General features: G+C 39.2%; 1 protein-coding gene across 1 annotated transcript; it reads right to left on the bottom strand.

Annotated features, from left to right (window-relative positions):
• Positions 1–13,317: 13,317 nt before the first annotated feature.
• On the bottom strand, positions 13,318–14,199 carry LOC125194815 (uncharacterized). Its single transcript, XM_048093034.2, has 2 exons — positions 13,939–14,199; positions 13,318–13,884 (listed from the first exon to the last, which is right to left on the bottom strand). Exons 1-2 carry the CDS (start codon positions 14,197–14,199, stop codon positions 13,318–13,320), a joined length of 828 nt encoding a protein of 275 aa, XP_047948991.2.
• Between the last annotated feature and the right edge of the window lie 425 nt (positions 14,200–14,624).

Below are 14,624 nucleotides of genomic sequence, written 5' to 3'. Positions count from 1 at the left end.
AAGGCAAAACGACACCGTTTCAAATACAACAGCCTCTGTTGTGTTTTAGTCATAGCAGAGGATCCGCTTCCATACCATCAGGGGGTGTTTGATACTTTTACCATGTACTAGTATCTATTCTCAAGAAAATATTTAAGAATAGAAACATGCTCCTTCAGACTTTGACCAAGAAATAGCATTTCCCTGGTTTTATTCGTGTGTGTTTGATAGAGCGCCATCTATGACAGGAAGTTGTACTATTCACTTGTTACTTTACATATTTACCCCCAATTTAAATTTCTCCTACCTTATTTTCCCTCATCTTAACCTAAAATATATGATTGGGTTCTTGTCTTCATTTTAACCGCCGTTTTTTTTTCTCTCGTTCTCGCCCTCTTAAGCTTGCTCCTTGGAAGATCTTGCAGAACGTGGTTGAGGTCGGAGAGACGGGTAATTTTCGCGAAATCCCTGTTGATACGTCTCTGCGAATCATAGGTTTCTGAATTTTTAACACATTGCATAATGTATAGTACTTGTTACTGACCGAGGGTAATAGCTATTTATTGGGTGTTAAATCTGCAATTTTTTTTATTGTCGAATTGATTTTCTATTTTCTAAATTTGACTGTTTCAATTTCGGGATACATCTCCTACATCATAGTTCAGTATAACTGGTCATGACTAGCTGTTTATTGGCCGACTTCTAGTGTGGGATATTAATCTTGTATTTTTTTGCGCACACCACATTGACCTGGTTGTTGTTTTAGATCTATGCATCAGTAGTTCTTATACTGATTTTGGTTCTCTTATCATTTGTTTTGTAGAAATCCAAAAATCATGAATGAGAGGTATTTTTCACAAAACTCTTTTGCATTAAGCCCCGGAACCGGAACACAAGGTTAGTTAACTATAATTGAATTGGTGTTATATTTAGTATGTGATTTTGCTTCATATGTAATTCTCCAGACATGTACACACTTTATCCGGCAGAGAGTGGTGCTGTCGGGCGGGGCTCTGTAGGCAGGGCTGATCGCACAAGGTGTAGTTGGTCCGTGCGTGAGGAAGAAATACTTATTTGCACTATGAAAGACCTTGTTGTACGTGGATGGAAATTTGATAATTGTTTTCAAGATATACTTCGCAAGTTGAGGAGGGCATCAAACGAGAGTTCCTGAATTCTGACTTGAAGGCCACCCCTCATGTCAATTCCAAGCTAACACAGTGGAAGATGAACTATTATTCCCTTTCCAAAATTCTAGAACGCAGTGGAGACGGGTTTAATGAACATGAGAGACTACAAAATTGACATTGATAATGATCAATGAGAACAGATTGTGAAGGTTGTTTCCTCACCTTTATTGTTATTTTAATTTTTTCTTGGAGCACAGATAATGTGATTATGATTTGTTACATTTGATCGACGTTGTTGAGATTATCCTTGAGAAAGTGGAGAACATTGATCTGTTTATGTGTCTGCCTGAGCACGGTCGGCTCAGTTACGTGATGCGTGCTCTTGAAAAGCACGGTGTGGTTTGATGCTTCCAATATGTCTCTGGGCTACCTTTTGAGATCTTGTCTATATCTGAAGCTTAACTTCGAATGATGCATTACTTTCCAAGGTAGTAGTAATTAGGTGATTTTTTGCTATTTAATGAACTTCATATTTTCTACTAGCATAGGTGGATTTGGTTTCTTTTTTGTTATTTGCCCAGACATGGATATGGACCAATGCGGTCATCTAACTTAGGTTTATTTTGTAATCTATGATTCACTGCATTAACTCTATGAATTATACTGCAATGAATTATTAAACTTGTAGCTTACTTTTCTTATTTTTTTTGCATTCTTATCAAACTTATTCACATATACATAACACAAGCGTAGTCTCATTACTTGCATAATTAAAGATCATTGACATAAAGATTCCTTGCATAATCAAAGATAATACACATGCTGAAGACATGTTCATTAGTTCCACAAAATAAAAGCAACGATACCTAGAGGGCTCCGGCATTGGCGACCTCATTCACGTCTTGACTGTCTAAAACATCACCAACATCATCACTAGTATCAATTTGATCATATTCCATACACAAAGCTTCTGCACAAACAAGAAAGAATATTGAACATGCATAAATCCATATAATTAAAGAGTTTAGAGTTTCATAACCAAATTTATATTGTTGTTATGTGCAGAATTTACCAGCTATATCGAAGGGAGGAAAACGAGTTCCAAGCCCAATATTGTTTATGCGAAAAGTACCCATGTCTCTCGTAAGTGAATATGAGCAAGTCACCTCGTCGGAGTGCATTATCTCTTGCAAAACGAAACCATCCTTGTGTGAAATAGTGCTTGCCATCTGTTGTTTCAAAAAGTAAAAAAAGGCAGACCATACAGCTCCATGGTTGTTTTCGATCGAACAAATCCTTGGAAAAGGTCTATCAAGTTCAACGATAAAGCGTTCAGGGATTTGCTGCACATTGCAAACAAAATATAATGAATAAATGGTCAAACATACTAGAAGAAAATAACATCCCAAATTCATAAGTTCTTACAAGAGTATGTGAGCTATCTTGGGGGAAAAAAATAGACGAGTGAAATTAGGCAAAGGAGCAGCAGCAGCAACCCCTGTTTCCAGCACCGGCGTTTCCTTGTGCTATTTGATTGAACGTAGGTAATACTTGGACAAAAGAGAAATAAACTAACTGGAAGAAATGGAACTCAAGGTGGGATGTAAAATGATAACTTTCACATGTTGGTTGATAAATTTATTGAATTGAAGCATTTGTGAGATATACCAATAAGGTATGCTTTTTCACCCACTTCTTGGCAGATTCATTCAATCAGGAAAATAAATAAAGCATAACAAAAGCACGCATTTAACTGTCCTCTCGATTACATGCAATACTACTGAAAATGAACAGCAACCTACTTGTCCTCATGAGGATTTTCATGAGCACAAACCCAAATCAAAACATTTCTTAAGGTTCCTACACAACAAACTACTGAAAGACATTGCAAGGAGTATATCTCCATACACATAGCACGGATTATAACGATAGATGGCCTAATGAAAGAGGTTACATCAAGAGGACATCAGACAATTACATCGTATATTTCCCCGACCATCCGATGGGTCTCGCCGAAGAGGCACATGAGCTACCACCCGGAGAGGCATTAGATATTGACGGGCGCCCATCATTCTTGAGTGGTTTCGTGCTAAACATCTTACGCTCTAACTCCTCGTTAGGGCCCATAATATAGTAGTGGTATAGGATCTTCGTGTTAGTCAACTCGCAATCCCTAGCTCGAGTAGCTTCATCGAATAGCTTTCGACGAGACTTTGTCCCTTTGGTCTCATTCACAATGCCCTTTGGAGTGATCACCTTAGTTGAAGTAGCAGGAATCATATTATCAGATAAGACAATCACATCATCCATTTTTTTCTTGTTTAATCTCCTTTGGACCAAACATAACCGATAAGCATTTGTGTTCTGCTTCACCTCCGTAGTAGTAAGCACTCGTGCGCACCACGTTGTCCTCCATGATCCACTGCGTGCCTTCCTCTTTCACTAAAGTTGTAAAAGACAAATATCTCTCCTTAAAGGACTGCCATCGTTCGTATAGAGCATCCCATTGCAATTGGATGCAAGGTCGTACTCGATATCAAACGCAGCAATGATGAAGAACGGCTTGGGGATCACAGTGCCTTGTAAATCATTTTCATGGTTGAGACGAATGATTGAATCTAGTAGACATTGGTCAACGTTGGTAGCCCAATTGAATTTGTAGAAATAGGTGTTTTGTGGTGGAATATTTAGTGCCATATTTTTCTTTTCTAATGTGCTTTGCTATGCCACACCAATTTGTAGAAAGCAATTCTATTTCACAATTAAAGCAATCTGCCTATTATCATTGATTGAAAGCCCCAATATTAGAACTTTGTTTACTTCTTTACGTGACCAATTGAGTGATCAACTCAATCCTAGTACAATGGGATCACATCAACATGATGAAGGTTGCAGTGTATGGCTAAAAAGTCCTTAGATTTGATGAGGGTAGCATTGTGTGATAAAGTCCTTAGATTTGATGAATATACTGGTGTGATAAAATCTTAGATTTTTTTTGTCCATTTGTGTGATAAAATCCTTTATAGATTTGATGTGTATCCGTCAGTAGTTAATAGGGATGTCAATCGGGCCAACCCTATTAGGGTGCGGGCTAATCGGGTGAGATTTTACCATGCAAAAAATATACGGTTCCGGTCTAGCCTAGCGGGCTAATCAGTTATATTACAATCAGCTTGCGAACTACATCAATCTAAATCACACAAAGTGTTTGGCGAACGCTTCAACCATGAGTGAATCCCTTATATCCTAGGGTGGATACACGTTCCCCTTTGTATGTAGAAAAAATAATAGAGCGAATGAAAAGTTCAAATGAAGCTATGTATTCCAAAAGATTACTTACATTCATCCACATTGTCTCAGCAAGCTCGTTTATCTTATTAGTCCAAGCAGGCATGGGCTCAATTGTATCAATGTATACTGGTTCATCAATCTCAGTTTCTATATTCGATGCCTCGTTCCATCTAGTTCTTGTTCAATTGGATCAACACTCATTTCTTCACGAATGAAGTTATGCAACAAGATATAACAAAGGATTAACCTAATATGTGTTCTTATTGGATAATACGATGCACTACGTAAGATACCCCATCTCAATTTGACGACAACAAACACTCTCTCTCTATCACATTCCTCGCCTTCGTGTTTCGCATAATGAACATTTCTCGAGAGTTTTGCGGCACCACAACTGTGGGTCCCCACTTCTTAAGATGATAACGACAGCCCTTGTATGGGGTTAGGAATCCATCACTGTATGCGTAGCCATTATCACATAGGTAATATTGACCTAGTTTCAAATAATGTCTTAGTTAAATTGTTGATTTGGTTTCTAATGGAGGAAGTTAAGGTAAAAAGGAGAACGACTAAACCTTTAGGCACTTTGATACCCCTTGGCCGTGTCACGACGTCACGAAGAACCCACGCATCACCTACAGATCCCTCCTAGTACACACAACCAGTGTATTTGTAGCCACTTGACCCTTCGTTGTGCGATACCGTGGTTAATCCTCGCTTGCGACCAACACATTGATATATGTGCCATCTAATGCGACTAAGCAACCCTATGAACAAGAAATAATAATAATTATTAGTAGTAGTAGTATGAGCAACAACATTTCACAAGAATGAAATTTAGAGATGCACAAATAGTCAGTCCATACCGGAAACCATTTCCATCTCCAATTCTGGCATTGATCGTCAACTGGAAGTGGTTTAGCAAGAAACAGTTCATGCAACATTATCACAGCTTTGAGGACGACATGAATATAGTGGGAAACTGTTTGGCCGGATCGCCAAAATTCAAATCCAACCACCCGAATTTTTTTGTGGTGGGCAAGAACACACAAGAAAATTGCAACCTATTCTTCAACCGTTACAAGACTACCATCAACCAATCCACCTTGCTTACGTGATAGGACACATAGACGACCAAAACAATTCTTATCCATTTTAAGGTTATTAATGCAAGTCTGGTCGGATACTCTATTCGAGGAACACCGCCCCACTGGAATCACTCTTTCTCTGTCGTCCTTGGTTACATAACGATATTCGGCTAGAATGCCGCTCCACCCACGTGGCACTGAATGTCGTCAATGACCGTCAATTCCAGCAAGGGTGAGAATGGTTAGCGCCCAAATCAAATACACATCGCGATTGTGTGATTACTACGCGTTTGAATTTGGTTCTTGTGTTATTGTACACCATAATTATTTAATTCGTATGTATTTACTTCACTTTGGTTTTGCTTGCCGACTTCAATCCAAGTTGTATCTAAGTCCCTTCACTAAGGACGCGTTTTATAGACCGGATAACATGGAAATGTTTTATTATCAAGGCTATTCCATTGTTTTATAGACTGAATAAAATAAAGCTGCGGCCCGAAAAAAAGGCGACGGCCTGTCCAGGCCCGCGTGAACAGTGCACATTTTCACTATTTGGCTAGGTGAACTTATCCACCAAAAAATGTTGGGTTTATTTACTGTTTGAGGTGGATTTTCCACACTCCCTCTCTCAGGTCTCAGCTGAATTGAGCGTACAATTTCCGAACTGAAAGCCTTATCATCTGCATCGACGACCACTCATTAGGCCATGACCGCCGCTGCTATCCACGAGCCGGCGATAGTGGCCACACCCTCACTGTCCATTCTCTCTCTCAAGCACCCCTCTCTACTCGCATTCACATCTCTCCCCACCGTCGCCAGATCCATGGCCATCGTCGTTCGTGACTTGGCGGTAGTGGCGGCGGTCGTCGAGTATGAGAAATCGGCAATTATAATTTCCTAAAATGAAATCTGAGTCTTCTCTCTCACAAATGGATGTCCGTCATACCCCTCCATTTCTCCAAACTCTCTCACGCAGATGGATTCAGGAAATTGTTTAGCTATGAAGATGAATTTATAGATCTGAACCTCCTTTGAAACAAAAATTTTGTCGATTTTGTTATGATTCTTGCTCGAAAATTTTGGTCCTAGATCGATCTTTTTGATGGATTCTGTGTCGATTTTATTGGGTCGAAATTCTGGTTTGAAATTCATGATGAAGATGGTATTAGCTTGAAATTTTGGGTTCAAATTATGGTATTTGAAATTCTGGGTTCATGTATTTCGAATTTTGGGTTCATTTCTCTTTGGATTTTTATGGAGTCCTCGCCGATGATGATTGATATTCTGGGGTGCATTGAAGTTTAGGTTGAGTTGATGATTCTGGACTTTGGATTTTGGACTTAACTCATCAGCAACTAGTTTCAGTCGATAAATCAAAAAATAGGACCATTCAATTCAAATTGATGTAGATTTTCAAGTATAATTCAGTCATTTTCCACTTGACATAAATATTAATCCGAAAAATTATCGAGTCTATAAAACAACACTATGAAAATAGTATCCATACCTTATCATACTTTTGGCCCGAAAATTTTATCCCAACTTAACAATCATATTATATCCCATCCACGCTATAAAACGAGCCCTAACTGGTTTAGGATGTCATGTGCTCTTAACAATTCATTTAGATTTTGTTGATGGGGTGCAACAATATTACTCCCTCCGTTTCTTCATAATTGAGTCATTTTTCCATTTCGGGAAGTTTCTTCATAGTTGAGTCATTTCTATATATGGTAACATTTTTCTCTTTCTTACTTTACTCTCTTTTACTTTATTCTCTATATCTTTTCCTCTCTCTTACTTTTTTATCTATTTATTTAACACACCCAACATTCATTTCTAAAACTCCGTGCCGAAAAGTTCTGCCTGAACTATGAAGAAACGGAAGGAGTAGCTTATTAGGGATGTATGTCAATTGAATGATTTTTATGTTGTTTCCTTAGCTTTTGTTTAGTGAATCTTGTAAATTTGATATTCAATATCTTGGACGTCCTATCATACCAACTTCAAGGAGTTCATAAACTCTTTTTTTTAGATAAATAATTGTAAATTTAAAGGCCGCGCCATGGAGGACTCGAACTTGAGACCTTTGGCCTCAAGCATTAACCTCATTACCGCTTGGCCAACTCACTATGTTGCTCTTTTAAGGCACATCAAGTTTATTTATTACTTTTTTTTCTTTTGAGGTGTTACTATCTTTTTCTTAATTTTTGTGGCACTCGTTATAGAGCTTTGAAAGATTTGATTTTGATATATGAAAACACTTTAGGTCATGACTAATGTGATATTTTGCTATTGATTTTAAGAAAGCTTGATGTTCTTGCAGGGTCATGGCTCAAATGCATAAAAGATGCAGAATATAAAAATTAAAAATGAGAGATTAAAAGCTTATTTTAACTATTTATAATATTTTCTTAGTTCTAAGTTAGCAAATGTATTTATTCTTACACAAAATTCAGAAAACTAATATTTGAAAGTTAAGTAAACAGAGAATAAAATAGAAAAGAAAAAAAGTAAAAAAAAAATTATTTTGAATTTGTAGAGAAAATCTTAATTCAGCCCAACACAGCCCATTTAACAACTTTATAGAGCCTAAAAAAATTTCAAGCATAAGAGCATCCGCAATGGATGCCCGATCTGGTGCCCGATCGCGTGAGATCGGGCTCGGTCGTCCTTGGGCATCTATTGCAGGCACCCGATGGATCAGGCGCCCGAGAGAGACTACCGAAAGATCGGTTGTCCCACTCGGGCGCTCGATGGCGCCCATTGCAATGCTGAGCCCAAGCCCGATCGCGACGATTTTTGCAATTTTTTTTTATTTTTTTACTCTTTATTAAACTACTATAAATACCCTAAACCTCATTCACTTTTCACACACCAACACTTTCTACTCTACTCTACTATGTTTCTCTTCTCTTTTCTCATTTTCACACTTTCAAAAATGAATCTGAGTCAACTCCCAAACCTCCATTGTGTAGACGACGATATGCATGTTTGGCAGCAGCGGCGCTCGTTGGCCCGACCACGAAGACTACCGCGTCGAGACTCCTGGATCTGTAGGGTCCACTTTCTTTTCTGACTCTGAGTTCGATCCATTCTTCAACACCGATGCTTATCGGGTTGAGGACATGGAGCCCAGTTGTGGGCAACCTCTTGCCTCTAAGCCGTCGAGGAGGAAGAAGAAGATGACACGGAAGGAAAATGCATCATCCGTCCCAGTCCCACTCTCATCCAACGAGCACAACGAAGAGTACGCAACGGGGCGTATTGACTACGAGTTGGAGGAGTACATAAAGGTGGCTTAGTGTTGGGTCGATATATCGGAGGATTCGATAAGCTCAGACAACCAGACTTCGCCCAGGATGTGGGATCGCATTGAGGCCAGATACAACTCGGTGAAAACGAGTTGGGCGTACAAGCGGACCAAGGTTCAGCAGCGCAAGTGTTGGTATCAGATCAAGATCCACGTCAACAACTTCGTCTATATCTACACGAAGAATAAGGATGGAAGGGGCAACGGTGAGAGCATGGAGGATGTCATCCAGAAGTCAATTGACGAGTACAAGTCGGAGTACGGGCAGTTCAAGTTGTACAACGTTTGATTGATCTTGAAGGACAAGACGAAGAACACCGTCACTGGTGGTTACACGAGTAACGGCCCATCTCCTGTGGATCTGCGGCACGCCTACGTCTAGTTTTAGACGTCCCATTGTCACCAAGGTTGCCAAAGCCCAAGCCAAAAGGAAGGCGAAGGCAGTCGCGTCTGGATCGGCTCCCCTGTAAGCTGCGTCTCTTCCGTTTACTCATCTCATGGCCTCAGTGATCTAGGAGTTTGGTGGTTTTCGCGAGGTGTGCGAGTATAGGTTTATACTTGACGCACAAAACAACCTTGATACGTAATCCGATCCAGAGTTCTGACGGAGGACTGAGAGGATGATCAAGAATATGAGCCAAAGGTTAAACTTAGATGACCAGTTAGGTTTTTAATAATTTAGTAATATAGTTTTTTTTTAAGTTTTTTAAAGTAATTTAGTTTAATATTATTTTTTTTAGCTAAGTATGATGTAGTTTTTTTTAATTAAATAATGTAGTTGTTTTTTCAAATTTGTAGTATTTAATATAATATATTTTGGTATTTTGATAATTAAAAATAAAAAAATAATAATATTAAAAATTAAATGCAAACTGAATTTAATTGATAAGGCTCACACACTAAAGTGCAACCATTGCATAAAGAAGTGGCATCCTAAAACATGAATTGATGATGTGGCAACCACTAGGCGCCCACTAGAGCATCCATTATGTATGCTCTAAATCTTGACGTGGCCATACAGCCCATACCACAATTTCACTAAAGCTTAGAGTATCCACAGTGGGAGGGCCGCGGCCCTAGGCCCGGAGTCGGCCCAGGCGCGGCTCGCCACTACACGGGCCGAGAGCCGCGGCCCTTGGGCCTCCAAAAAAAAAATTTCAATTTTTTTATATTTCATCATTTTTCCTCCATGTTTTTACCCCAAACCGAACTTCACTCTTTCCAATTGATTTCAATTTACTTTCAAACACATGGATTTCAATTTACTTTCAATTTTGTTATAATTTTTTTTTATTTTAGTTTTGCACTTTTTGTTTTAATTATTAACTTGCAAATAAATTTTATTCTAGCTAAAATTAAAATATAATAAAAATGTTAAGAAAATAATTTTAATTGGTGGCCCAAAGGGCCACCATTGTGGTGACCAAGTTTTCATGAGCAGGGCCAAATTTGTTGGGCATGCCCAAGAAATGGTGGATTAGGCATGCCCAAGAGGGCCACCATTGTGGATACCCTTTGTGACATCCCTAGCCCGATACATGCATATTAGCATATTTTATTGTCATTACATATTATATTGTCATTTTTATTATAGAGATATTAAGTATGTCATAAAGAATATATTTATTGTTATGATGACTCAATATAGTCGAATATATATAGATAGTTTTGATTTATGGGAATTGTTAAAATGTATGTGTATATATATACATATTTTATAATATAAATTAGTATTTATATATGCACAATAGTCATGTAAATATGTGTGCATGGGTGCGTCTAGTACATATATTTACATTTCATTAAAATTATGGATGCATGGAAAGTATTTTTAGTACACATTGATTTTATTATTTTTATATGTATTTAGAGTTGTACATTATAGATAACTTATATTTTGATAGAGGAGAATTAGCTTGTACACGTATTCACATATAGTTGCCATAGTTGTCACCTTAAAATTCATCACACAACAAGTGTCACCTAATTAGATAGTGTAAAATAGATAAGTTTTATTTATTTAGATTTCTCAATTACTAAGTCAGGCAAAATAAACCGAGACTTTTTCATGCTATTATATATACTCTATAGTAATAAGGGGAGTCAAAAATATAAAAACACGGAAGAAAATTATAAGGGAAGGAAAATAAAACTAGAAGAGAGGGGGCAGAGCTTTAAATCAAGAGTTGGAATCAGGAACTCATTAAGTTTATCTATCTTAACCAGGTGTGTATAAATCACACTTTTAATTTTACATATTTTATGTGGTTGATTGTCATGTGTTAAATTGGAGTAAATATTTTAGTTATATGATGTGAGCCTGAAATGGTTATATGTTATTTGATATTGATGGTGGAACATGATGTGGTTTTGAAAGTACATGAATCATGTGATTAAAGAGGATCTGTGACGGTCTTGCCCTGGATCTGAAAAAAAAACATTGAGAGACCTTCGGGTCATAGAGGGACCTATGAGTCCAATTACAGAGGGACCTTCGAGTCAAATACACAGGGACCTATGAGTCCAATTACAGAGGGACCTATGAGTCCAATTACAGAGGGACCTTCGGGTCATAGAGAAATCCCGGGCAGATACCAGGCTTGATTTGTCACAGAATAATAAAATGAACAGAGTGGCATATGCATACGTATATGAAATTAATTTTAATATTTGCTTATTATTGTTTTATATATTGGTTAAAGAATATATTGATATCTGGGATGTGGAATTAAAGGTAATATTTATATACACTGAGTTATGGTTCATATAAACCACTAACATTTTTCAGGAATAAGATATCAATGATGTGTGGGTTGATGTGAGTTACAGTTGTTATAAGGGTCGGCGGCTGACACATTTTGGCAACTTTCTCCTCCTCATTTGCATCTACATAAATGTATAGTATATAGAGTGGTGAGAGGGTCCCACTAGGTTTAGAATGTTTTAAAATATGTACTTGATAAATGTTTGTTTTTGAAATGATATAATATGTTTGTTTTATTTACATGACGAGTGGATTATTTATTTTAAATTTTGAATTTATTTACTATAAGTAGTTACGTCGGATAGGGTTAGAGTGTGACACCCTTAGAGTCCACAGTGGGAGGGTCGCGGCCCTTGGCCCGGAGTCGGCCCAGGCGCGCCCCCCCACTACTGAGGCGAGGAAGGGGTGCGGCCCGGGGGTGGACGAGAGAGAGGCGAGCTCTCGGCCTGGCCGATGCTCTTGGCGCAGCTCGCCACTGCACGGGCCGAGAGCCGCGGCCCGGGCCATGGTTTCCTTTTTTTTCAGTTTTTGTGTTAATTTTAGCATTTTGGAGAAGATGAAATGGAGAGAAAGAGAGAGAGAGAGAGAGAGTATGTGACGGAAAATTAAACGATAATTTTCAAAATATTTAGCATTAATTTAGGAAACAAATCAATCTCAATCACTAAATCCCTATTAAATTTGTCAACTTTTAAATTAAGGATTGTGATTTCAATTCACACCCTAATTACGAAAATAATTAAAATTTGAATTTTCGATAAATATATTTACTTATAATTGTCAAGTTTTTTAAAATTAATTTAGATTTTTTTTAATTATTATAGTCCAATAATTTTTATTCTAACTAAATTAAAATATAACCAAAAATATAAGAAAATAATTTTAATTGGGGGCCACCATTGTGGTGGCCAAGTTTTCATGGGCCGGGCCAAGTTTATAATAAATTAAGGACCACGGTGGACACCCTTAAGAGCATCCACAGTGGGAGGGCCGCGGCTCTTGGCCCGGAGTTGGCCCAGGGGCGGCCCCCCACTACTGAGGCGAGAGAGGGAGTCGGCCCAAGGGGGTGGACGAGAGAGAGGCGAGCTCTCGGCCTGGCCGAGGGCCTTGGGCACGAGGCGCGACCCTCCACTGCAGGGGGCCGAGAGCCGCGGCCCTTTGGATTCCGGTTTTTAATTTTTTTTTTCTAGTTTTTTTTTTATAAATTCTTCATTTTTCCTTCATTTTTTTTACCCCAATCCAAACTCCACTCTTTACAATCCATCTCAATTTACTTTCAAAATATGGATTCCGACGATGAAAGGTTTCAACAAGCGATTGATCAGGAGTTCAAAAATTTTGTTATAATTTTTTTATTTTAATTAATTTTCTTTGTGTTTTTAATTATTATAGGCAAATAATTTTTATTCTAGGGCCACCAATGTTGATGCCCTAAGGGTATCCACAATGGTGGTCCTCTTGGGAATGCCCAAGCCACCATTACTTGGGCATGCCCAACAAACTTGGGCATGCCCATGAAAACTTGGCCACCACAATGGTGGCCTCCGGGCCACCAATTAAAATTATTTTTAACATTTTTTTGTTATATTTTAATTTTAGCTATCATAAATATTATTTGCATATAATAATTAAAACGCATGGCAATAATTAAAATAAACAAAATTATAACAAAATTTTCGTTGTATTATTATAAAAGGGAAAATTATACAACGAAAATTTTCGATACAACGCGAACAACAAAGAGAACCCCTATCACGCTGCGCTCCCTCCTCTACGGTTCCAGACCTCTTCAACCAAATCAGCCTGCAGTGTTGAATGTGATATTTCACTCCGCATATTGGTGAAGCGCTGAATCAAGTATTCATTACTGCGTGGTACACCCATCTGCAGAGGAGGGGTTGCAATACCGTGACTTGTGCTAGCACCATCTTCCGGTGCCCAGCGCTCTGCAGCAAAGCCTTCATCCTCTATTGTCATATTGTGCAATATGATACACGCAGTCATGATGTCCGTGACATCATTTTCATGCCATAGTCGAGCCGGACACCGTATAATGGCCCATCGCGATTGGAGGACTCCAAAAGCCCGCTCAAAATCCTTCCTAACACCCTCTTGTTTTTTTGCAAAATAGGTCTGCTTCGGCCTAACTGGTTGTCGGATCGTCTTGACAAACACGGGCCAGCGAGGGTATATTCCATCGGCCAAATAGTATGTCCTGTTGTACTGCGTGCCATTGGCCACGAAGCTAATTTGCGGACCCTCACCCCGGGACTCATCATTGAAGAGATGCGATGATTGTAGAACGTTGATGTCGTTGTTCTACCCAGCGACACCAAAATACGCATGTCAGATTCGCAAGCGGTAGTCAGCAACGGCTTTAAGGATCATCGTGGGATGTTGCCCTTTGAAACCAGAAGTGAATTGCCCCTTCCAAGCCACCGGGCAGTTCCTCCACTCCCAGTGCATGCAATCGATGTTGCCCATCATGCCCGGAAAATGATGCACAGTCCCGTGCATATTTAACAGTCTCTGGCATTCATCGGCCGTTGGTTTCCGTAGGTACTCCCCTTTGAAGATTTCTTTGATACCCTTGCAAAACTGTCTCAGCGTCTTAAGGGCAGTCGTTTCGGCCATCTGTAGATATTCGTCGAACATGTCAGCAGGCCCGGCATAGGCAAGCTGCCTAATTGCCATCATGCGCTTCTGATATGTCGACAATCCGGGTCGACCGGTGGCATTACTCCGCAAGGTGAAGCACCTGTATCGCTAAGACAAACAATCCGCAATGTGGATGAAGAGTCGTCGCGACATTCTGAATCGCCGACGAAAAATCTCCTGCGGATAACGGGGGTTATCGCCGAAGTAGTCTTCCATCAACCGCTGGTCGGCTCCGGCATGGTCACGGTTGATATACTGGCGACGGAATCTCGGCCGAGGGATGGCCACCGCCGCCGCCAAAGCCGCCTCCTCCTCTTCGGCTTCAGCTTGCACCGCTGCAACGAGTTCTTCGAACTACTCATCGATCGCTCGTTGAAAATTTTCATCGTCGGAATCCATGT

This window comes from Salvia hispanica, chromosome 4 (assembly GCF_029641045.1).
Source record: "Salvia hispanica isolate PSC_SH4W2 chromosome 4, Shi_PSC_v1, whole genome shotgun sequence".
Classification (NCBI taxonomy): domain Eukaryota; kingdom Viridiplantae; phylum Streptophyta; class Magnoliopsida; order Lamiales; family Lamiaceae; genus Salvia; species Salvia hispanica.
The sequence above is the reverse complement of the archived record's forward strand: the minus strand, read 5'-3'. Positions and strand labels throughout refer to the sequence as shown.

Bases quoted from the DNA above. Each gene is read 5' to 3' on its own strand.
- LOC125194815 (XM_048093034.2), bottom strand. From the start codon at position 14,199: ATGGCCGAAACGACTGCCCTTAAGACGCTGAGACAGTTTTGCAAGGGT. The intron at 13,885-13,938 runs GTTGCTGACTAC...GTCGCTGGGTAG, and splicing joins CCACGATGATCCTTAAAGCC to AACAACGACATCAACGTTCT.